This window comes from Eretmochelys imbricata, chromosome 23 (assembly GCF_965152235.1).
Source record: "Eretmochelys imbricata isolate rEreImb1 chromosome 23, rEreImb1.hap1, whole genome shotgun sequence".
NCBI lineage: Eukaryota > Metazoa > Chordata > Testudines > Cheloniidae > Eretmochelys > Eretmochelys imbricata.
Genome location: NC_135594.1, coordinates 12,628,812 through 12,637,752, shown reverse-complemented (window position 1 = coordinate 12,637,752; position 8,941 = coordinate 12,628,812). Strand labels below are relative to the sequence as shown.

At 63.1% G+C, this 8,941-nt stretch overlaps 1 protein-coding gene across 1 annotated transcript in view; it reads left to right on the top strand.

The window, feature by feature from the left end:
• Positions 1-527: 527 nt before the first annotated feature.
• LOC144279322 (myosin-14-like) overlaps positions 528-8,941 on the top strand; it is a 39,600-nt gene continuing 31,186 nt past the window's right edge. Inside the window, 7 exon segments of the mRNA XM_077840793.1 lie at positions 528-875; positions 3,407-3,563; positions 4,253-4,280; positions 5,042-5,144; positions 7,541-7,633; positions 7,859-7,922; positions 8,311-8,409. Coding sequence (XP_077696919.1) covers positions 528-875; positions 3,407-3,563; positions 4,253-4,280; positions 5,042-5,144; positions 7,541-7,633; positions 7,859-7,922; positions 8,311-8,409 — 892 coding nt within the window.

The window sequence follows — 8,941 nt, the reverse complement described above, 5'->3', positions numbered from 1 at the left end:
CTGGTTTGTTATCGTGGGGTCTCTCAGGGGTGCAGTGTGTCCAATGTGTTGTTGCAGGGTCTCTCGGGGCTGGTTTGTTATTGTAGGGTCTCTCGGGGCTGGTTTGTTATCGTGGGGTCTCTCAGGGGGGCAGTGTGTCCAGTGTGTTGTTGCAGGGTCTCTTGGGGCTGGTTTGTTATCGTGGGGTCTCTCAGGGCTGGTTTGTTATTGTAGGGACTCTCGGGGCTGGTTTGTTATCGTGGGGTCTCTCAGGGGGGCAGTGTGTCCAGTGTGTTGTTGCAGGGTCTCTTGGGGCTGGTTTGTTATCGTGGGGTCTCTCAGGGCTGGTTTGTTATTGTAGGGTCTCTCGGGGCTGGTTTGTTATCGTGGGGTCTCTCAGGGGGTGTGTGTGTCCAGTGTGTTATTGTAGGGACTCTCGGGGCTGGTTTGTTATCGTGGGGTCTCTCAGGGGGGCGGTGCGTTCGCGGAGGGTCTCCCTGCGGCACTGACCCAGCCCCTGTCCCCCCAGGCTCCCCCCGTCTCCAGCCATGGCGGCGCGGGTGGCTCAGCGGGACGCCGCCGAGCGCTACCTCTTCGTGGACCGGGACTCGGTGGGGAACCCGGCCACGCAGGCGGACTGGACGGCCAAGCGGCTGGTGTGGGTGCCCTCGGAGCGGCATGGCTTCGAGGCGGCCGGCCTGCGGGAGGAGCGGGGCGACGAGGTGCTGGTGGAGCTGGCGGAGAACGGGCGCCAGGCGCTGGTGCCCAAACACGAGGTGCAGAAGATGAACCCCCCGAAGTTCTCCAAGGTGGAGGACATGGCCGAGCTGACCTGCCTCAACGAGGCCTCCGTGCTGCACAACCTCAAGGACCGCTACTACTCCGGCCTCATCTACGTGAGTGCAGGACCCCGGCGTCCGGGAGGCCCACCCCCCACGCCCCTTCCAGAGCTGGGGAGAGAACCCAGGCGTCCTTGCTCCCGGCCCCCCCCCGCTCTAACCACTAGACCTCACTCCCCTCCCAGAGCTGGGGAGAGAACCCAGGCATCCTGGCTCCCAGGCCACCCTACTCTAACCCACCAGACCCCACTCCGCTCCCAGAGCTGGGGAGAGAACCCAGGCCTCCTGGCTCCCGGCCCCCCCACTCTAACCACTAGACCCCACGCCCTTCCCAGAGCTGGGGAGAGAACCCAGGCATCCTGGCTCCCAGGCCACCCTACTCTAACCCACCAGACCCCACTCCCCTCCCAGAGCTGGGGAGAGAACCCAGGCCTCCTGGCTCCCAGGCCACCCTACTCTAACCCACTAGACCCCCACTCCCACCGAACCAAGGATTCCCAGCACCCCCGATATGGAATGGCCCCATGTCCCTTTCCCTCCCCCACCCCGAAGCAGCCAAGGGTCCCAAATGTAACCCCCCTCTCCCCGTTGTCATGGGGGTTGGGAGAGATGGGGGGTGGGGGAAGCCGCAGGGCCGGGTGGTGACATCTCTAGGGAGGGTCCCGCCTGGAGCCTGCTGGGGGCTGCGCCGGCCTGCACTGGCTGGCGTCCCCACTAGGGGTCGCCCCGCCCCGTCCCTGTCCTGTCCTGGCAGGTGTGGGGCTGGGCGCGCGTCTCTGGGCTGGAGGAGGCAGGGAGCAGCCTGTACTTTGCCCCAGGGCAGGGAGGACTGGGCTGGGGGTGGGGGGGGAGGGTGGGACAGGTGGATTCCATGGGGCTGGCTCACAAGAGGGGCGGGGGTCAGAGCACAGCCAGGGGCTTGGCTGGGAAGCCGTTAGAGTCAGCCCTGCCCCATGGGAGCCATGGGCCCAGCACTGCCCCCAGGGCGGCACTAGGGGGCGCTATGCTGGAGGGGCTTAGCACGGGGCGCTGTGCTGTGGGGCGGGGATCCCAGTGGGAGTCGCTCTGCACTAGCCATCAGGGCTGGCCCCGATGCCCTGACAGGGCCGTGCCCATGTGGCGGTGGTGGTGGGGGGGCGCTGGGGTCAGAGTGGGAAGGTAGGAAGTGCAGAGGGCAGATGGGGTTGGGCATGCAACAGTGTGTGGGGGGGCAGAAGACACAGCAGCCGAAGTAGGGGGCGGCTGGTTGGGGGGGGAGGGGCAGGTTGCCTTGGATCCCTGCCCCCCCTTCTGCCAGGCTGGGTGTGGGGCAGGTTGGCATGGTGCCAGGGCTAGGACAGGCCTGACTTGTTTGCTGAGAACCTGGGCGGGCCGCAGCGCCAGGTGAGAGTCCTGCCCTGCAGGGGAGTGGGGGGCGGGGGGGCGGTTGGCACAGAGGGGAAAGCGTCCCCAGTGAGGTCTCCCTCAGCATGGTGCCCCCGCCCTGTCCCCCACTGAGCCCTCCTGCAGCGTGGCACCCCCAGGCCTCACCCCAGCCTGGCTTGTCACCCTTCCCTGCTCAGGACATGCCTGTCCCTGCTTAGCATGAGATAGGGTCACCCCCCCCCCCGACCTGGATCCAGCCCCCCTCTTCCCTCCATGGGGATTTGGGGCTGGTCACCCACCGCTGGGGTCCGTGGATGGGTCTGGAGCTGGACACAGCCCCAACCCCAATGTATTTCAGGGAAGAAAACACCCTGTCCCTGCAGAACCCAGGAGTCCTGGTTACCGCCCCCCCTGCTCTAACCACTAGCCCCCACTCCCCTCCCAGAGCCGGGGTTGGAATCCAGGAGTCCTGGCTCCCAGCCCCCCTGCTCTAATCACTAGCCCCCACTCCCCTCCCAGAGCCGGGGATGGAACCCAGGCGTCCTGGCTCCCAGCACTGAGCTTAGACCATGTAAGTTCTTCAGTCGCCTGAGGTCTCCCGTGGTGCCCCTGGGTGGGCTTGGATCTGCCCCCACTGGGCTGCGCTGGACTGGGCACCTCTCGCAGCCTGGCGCAGGGACATGCCTGGCCAGTGCCCCTCGGCTCTGTAATTAGCTGGGATTTTAATTGGTGCGTGGCCCCGCCTGTGATTACAGACCCTGAGTCTGTGGGCGCAGCAGATGTTAGGGCTGGGAGCCAGGACGCCTGGGTTCTCTCCCCAGCTCTGGGAGGGGAGTGGGGATACAACCCCCCGTCAGATCCCCCGATCTCCCCTTCCCCACTTTCCATGCACCCGTTAGGGATCAGGTGGGCCCTGGCCGGGGTCAAAAGGGAGCCCAGACTTGTCTCCATCTCCTGGCCTTGCAGAGGGTCCTGCCCCCCAACAACCTCCAGGGGGATCCGGGCCAGCTGGACTGAACGGCGGCACCCCTGGCCCTAGCTCTTGGCCCCTTTCCTCTGTGTTGCCACCCCGCCGCCCCGCCCCATGAGGCCCCAGCCCTGTTTGGGAATTAACTACTAGGAAATTATTTTCCCTATCCTAGCAGTGCTGGGGGGAGAATCCAGGAGTCCGGGCTCCCTGCCCTCCCCCGTTGATTCCCCCTCTCTCTCTCTGCGCCCCCCAGACGTACTCAGGGCTGTTCTGTGTGGTCATCAACCCCTACAAGAACCTGCCCATCTACACGGAGCAGATTGTCGAGATGTATCGGGGCAAGAAGCGACATGAGATGCCGCCCCACATCTACGCCATCTCAGAGGCTGCCTACCGCAGCATGCTGCAGGGTGTGTGTGTGTGTGTGTGTGAGTCACTCCTGCTGGGCCCTGCTGTGTGTGTGTGTGTGAGAGTCACTCCTGCTGGGGTGTGGGCCCTGCTGTGTGTGTGTGTCCTGATGGGGGCTGGGCCCTGCTCTGTGTGTGTGTGTGTGAGTCAGTCACTCCTGCTGGGCCCTGCTCTGTGTGTGTGTGTGTGTGTGTCAGTCACTCCTGCTGGGCCCTGCTCTGTGTGTGTGTCCTGATGGGGGCTGGGCCCTGCTCTGTGTGTGTGTGTGTGTGAGTCACTCCTGCTGGGGTGTGGGCCCTGCTGTGTGTGTGTGTGTGTGTGTGTGTGTGTGTGTCCAGCCCTGCCCCCGTGTACGTGTGTGTGTGTCGTCCCTGCTCTGTGTGGGGGTGTGTGTGTGTGTGTGTGAGTCACTCCTGCTGGGGTGTGGGCCCTGCTCTGTGTGTGTGTGTGGGTCCAGCCCTGCCCCCGTGTACGTGTGTGTGTGTCGTCCCTGCTCTGTGTGGGTGTGTGTGTCTGTGTGTCTGTGCTGGGGGTTGTGTGGGGTGGGGAAGTGGGGGTTCTGGGGCAGCAAGGGCAGGGGCTGTTACATCCAGCTGGGTGACCCCCCATTCAGGAGGGGGCTGCGGGTGAGGGGGTGACGCTGCTGGGTGGTGTGCCCAGCACCACACTCACCCCCTGTCTCTTCCAACAGACCGAGAGGATCAGTCCATCCTGTGCACGTAAGTGTCACGAACTCTGTGTGTGTGTGTGTGTGTGTGTGTGTGTGTGTGTGTGTGTAGACCCAGCGCTGCCCCCTGCTGGGCTGTGTGTGTGTGTGTGTGTGTGTGTGTGTGTACGCCCAGCGCTGCCCCCTGCTGGGCTGTGTGTGTGTGTGTGTGTGTGTGTGTGTGTACGCCCAGCGCTGCCCCCTGCTGGGCTGTGTGTGTGTGTGTGTGTGTGTGTGTAGACCCAGCGCTGCCCCCTGCTGGGCTGTGTGTGTGTGTGTGTGTGTGTGTGTGTGTGCGCCCAGCGCTGCCCCCTGCTGGGCTGTGTGTGTGTGTGTGTGTGTGTGTGTGTGTGTACGCCCAGCGCTGCCCCCTGCTGGGCTGTGTGTGTGTGTGTGTGTGTGTGTGTGTGTGTGTACGCCCAGTGCTGCCCCCTGCTGGGCTGTGTGTGTGTGTGTGTGTGTGTGTGCGCCCAGCACTGCCCCCTGCTGGGCTGTGTGTGTGTGTGTGTGTGTGTGTGTACACCCAGCACTGCCCCCTGCTGGGCTGTGTGTGTGTGTGTGTGTGTGCGCCCAGCGCTGCCCCCTGCTGGGCTGTGTGTGTGTGTGTGTGTGTGTGTAGACCCAGCGCTGCCCCCTGCTGGGCTGTGTGTGTGTGTGTGTGTGTGTGTGTGTACGCCCAGCGCTGCCCCCTGCTGGGCTGTGTGTGTGGTGCTGCCCTGTGTGGCTGCTGTGGGGAGGCTCCGGCCCGTCACTGCAGCCCTGGTGCTGTTGCAGGGGCGAGTCCGGCGCTGGGAAGACGGAGAACACCAAGAAGGTGATCCAGTACCTGGCGCACGTGGCCTCCTCCCACAAGGCCCGCAAGGAGCAGAGCATCCCGGTGAGAGTCCAGCTGTGCTGGCCCGGCGCTGGGCACCCATGGGTGCTGGGTGGGTGCTCCCTGTGGGGGGTGGGCATGTACTACTGGGCCTCAGCACCGGTGCCAGCTCAGATGCCCACCTGGCCAGTTTGGGGTCCCTTCCCCCCCCCAGCTGCCCATATAAACCTACTGCTCCCCCCAACACCTGTGTCTGGGCCCTGCCAGCTCCCCCCAACCCTGATGTGCCTCCCTCCCCCCCCCCAAGCTGTGTCTGTGCCATGAGTGTTACCCCAGGGTCCCTGGGGCAATGGGAAGGGGGGGTTCTGGGGCCGTAGTGAGAGGGTTAGAGCTATCCACTGCTGAGAGGGTGGGGGGCGTAACGATGCTGGTTCTGGCGGGACCCAACTGAGAGTGTCAACTCAGGACAAATTGCTTCGAGCAGGGCAGTTACAGCCCAGGGCTGGGGTTTCTGTGCACACCAAGGCAAACCGAACCAGCCAGCCAGAGCGGACTTCGGGTTTGCCCCACTGGCTAACCACAAGTCACACCAGCAATTCCCTTAGACGCTCCAGTTTCCCAGTATCCCCACCAGCACCACTCGTTATGGGGACGAATGGTTATGAAAACCAAGACCCCAGTGAAAGAAAAAAGATTCTCTCGATCCCAAAGCACCAAGCCCCAGAGCCCGGTCAATATACAAATCAGAGCTTACCCACAAATCACGCTCTCGCCAATCCTTTAGAATCTAAAATCTGAAGGTTTATTCATAAAAGGAAAAAGCTGACGATGAGAGCTAGAGTTGGTTAAGTGGAATCGGTGACATCCAGTGATGGCAACGTTCTTGGTTCAGGCTTGTAGCAGTGATACATAAAGTGAAGCTTCAAATCAAGTCCCTGGAGTCCATCCCCAGCTGGGATGGGTCCTTCAGTCCTTCGTTCAGAGCTTCAGTTTGTAGCAAGTTCCACCAGAGGTCAGAAGCAGGACTGAAGACCAGATGGAGATGAGGCATCAGCCTTTTATAGTCTCTTGCCATGTGGCCTCTCTTCCTTCATTCCAAAGACAAGCGTTGGGGTGCAAGGCAAGAAAAACCCTCCGAGTTCTGTCCATAGGCGGCTCCCTGCCTGCTGTGCTGGGTCCCAAGGCGTATGCCTTCTCTCAATGGGTCAGTTGTGTAGCTGATGGTCCTTAATGGGCCATCAGGCAGGCTAGGCAGAGGTGACACCAACTTGTCTGGGGTGTTCCCCAGAAGCAGAGCATAAGTCTAAAATGCAGACAGTGTAGAGCCAATATTCATACCTTCAACTACAGAAAGGATACATGCATACAGATAGCATAATTTTAACCGGCCAATCATAACCTTTCCATAGACACCTCACACGACAACCTCTGTACAATATTTGCTGCAAATATATAACACTGGTTGCAACAGTGATCTATGCGGTTACAGATTCTGTCAATAACATCACAGGGTGGGAGTTGGGACGCCAGGGTTCCACCCCAGAGAGGCCGCATCCCAGTGCTGGGTGAGGGGTCCCCGTATAACCAGGGCCCATGACCAACTCCAGAGCAGCCACGTACCAGCACTGGGTGAGGGGTCCCATATACCCAGCCCCTGCACCCACCCCAGAGGGACTGTGTTCCAGCACCAGGCAAGGGGTCCCCATATAACCAGCCCTAGCGCCCCAGAAGCAGCTGTGTTCTGACCGTTGGCAGCATGGCCGGAGGGGGCCATTGGTGGGTGCAGTGGGATACCCACATCCTCCAGCAGTAACCTCCCCTCTCCCCTGTCTTGCTGCCCCCAGCTGGAGTTGCCGAACCTGGCCCGGCACCTGGCAAGTGGATGTGTCTTGTATCACCTGCCTGCCCGCCCGCAACCATCCCTGTCCTTTGATTGGCTACCCATAGCCCCGCCCCTTGGGGTGCGGTTCATTGAGTTGCCTTTTGCTTCTTTGGCTGGATTTTTGTTATTTTTTGGGGTTGTCTTTGGCAAAGGCTTTTTTCTTACATCTGCCCCAGTGCCAGGAGCCACGACTCCTGGGTTCTCTCTTGCACTTGGGGAGGGGGGTGGGGGCCGGTGGTTAGAGCCAGGGGTGTTGATTCTTGGTTTGTGTCACTATCGCCTCGTTTTGTCCTGTTCCGTTGCCTCCCTCGTTGCCGCTCCGACTAACCCTCCGGTTCTGTTTGTGTTTTGTCCCCCCCCCATCTCATGTGCGTGTGACCCCTCCACAGAGCTCCGGCCCCGTCTCCTATGTGAGTAGCTCCCAGCCCCGCGGTTCCTATGGTTAACCCCCCAAATCTCGGGGGCGGGGGTGTGTGTGTCATCCTTATAATAGCCTCCCCTGCTGGGAGAGGTGGGGGTAGGGCAGCCGGAAGCCCCCCAGCGCCCCCCAGGCGTGACCCCGGCCCTCTTCCCGCAGGGTGAGCTGGAGCGGCAGCTGCTTCAGGCCAACCCCATCCTGGAGGCCTTCGGCAATGCCAAGACGGTGAAAAACGACAACTCCTCCCGATTCGTGAGCGCTGCGGGGGACGGCAGGGCTCGGGGGGGATGAGGGGAAGGGGCAGGTGGGGTTCCCGGGGGGGAGGGGCAGGTGGGGGCGTAGGGGCCCAGAGGGGAGGGGCAGGCCGGGGTGTGGGGGTCCCAGGGGAAGGGGCAGGTCGGGGTATGGGGGCCTTGGGGGGCAGAGGAATCCTTTGACCCCCCCACATCAATTCCATTGCACCTTCTCCCCGCCCAGGGTAAATTCATCCGGATCAATTTTGACGTGGCTGGCTACATTGTTGGAGCCAATATAGAAACCTGTATCCTCTGGGCTGGGGGGCAGGATGGGAGGGGGGTGGGCAGGGCAGATGGCCCCTAGCAAGGTGGGAGGGCTGGGTGTGGGGGTGATTCCCCCTCCTTGAGGTATGGGAGGGCTCTGTGGGAGATGGGTGTGGGGGTGATTCCCCTGCCCTGAGGTATGGGGGGTTCTGGGGGGCTGGGTGTGGGGGAGGGGGGTGGGCAGGGCTGATAGCCCCTAGCAAGGTGGGAGAGCTGGGTGTGGGGGTGATCCCCCTCCCTGAGATATGGGAGGCTCTGGGGGGCTGGGTGTGGGGGTGATCCCCCTCTCTGGCCCAAGAGAGGGATGGGGGGCTCTGGGAGGGGGGTTGGTCCCAGGACCCACGTCCCTTTCCTTAGCCCCGGGCTCAGACCTGCTGGAGAAATCTCGCGCCATCCGCCAGGCCAAGGACGAGAGAACCTTCCACATCTTCTACCAGCTGCTGGTGGGGGCGGGCGAGAACACAAAGGGTACGGAGCCTCCCCACGGCCCGCCCAGACCAGCGGAGAACCCGAGAGTCCTGGCTCCCAGCCCCCCCTGCTCTAACCACTAGACCCCACTCCCCTCCCAGAGCTGGGAGAGAACTCAGGAGTCCTGGCTCCCAGCCCCCCTGCTCTAGACCCCACTCCCCTCCCTGACTCACTCCCTGGGACTGAGACAGTACAGCACTCCTGTGGGGGGCTCCTTGGGGCAGGCTGGTCGGGGGTGGGGCTGACCCCGTCCCCGCTGGTCCTGGGGGGCGGGAGGTGGCCGGTCGGACGTGGGGCTGACCCCATCCCCGCTGGTCCTGGGGGGCGGGAGGTGGCCGGTCGGACGTGGGGCTGACCCCGTCCCCGCTGGTCCTGGGGGATGGGAGGTGGCCGGTTGGACGTGGGGCTGACCCCGTCCCCGCTGGTCCTGGGGGACGGGAGGTGGCCGGTCGGACGTGGGGCTGACCCCATCCCCGCTGGTCCTGGGGGGCGGGAGGTGGCCGGTCGGCTGTGGGGCTGACCCTGTCCCCGC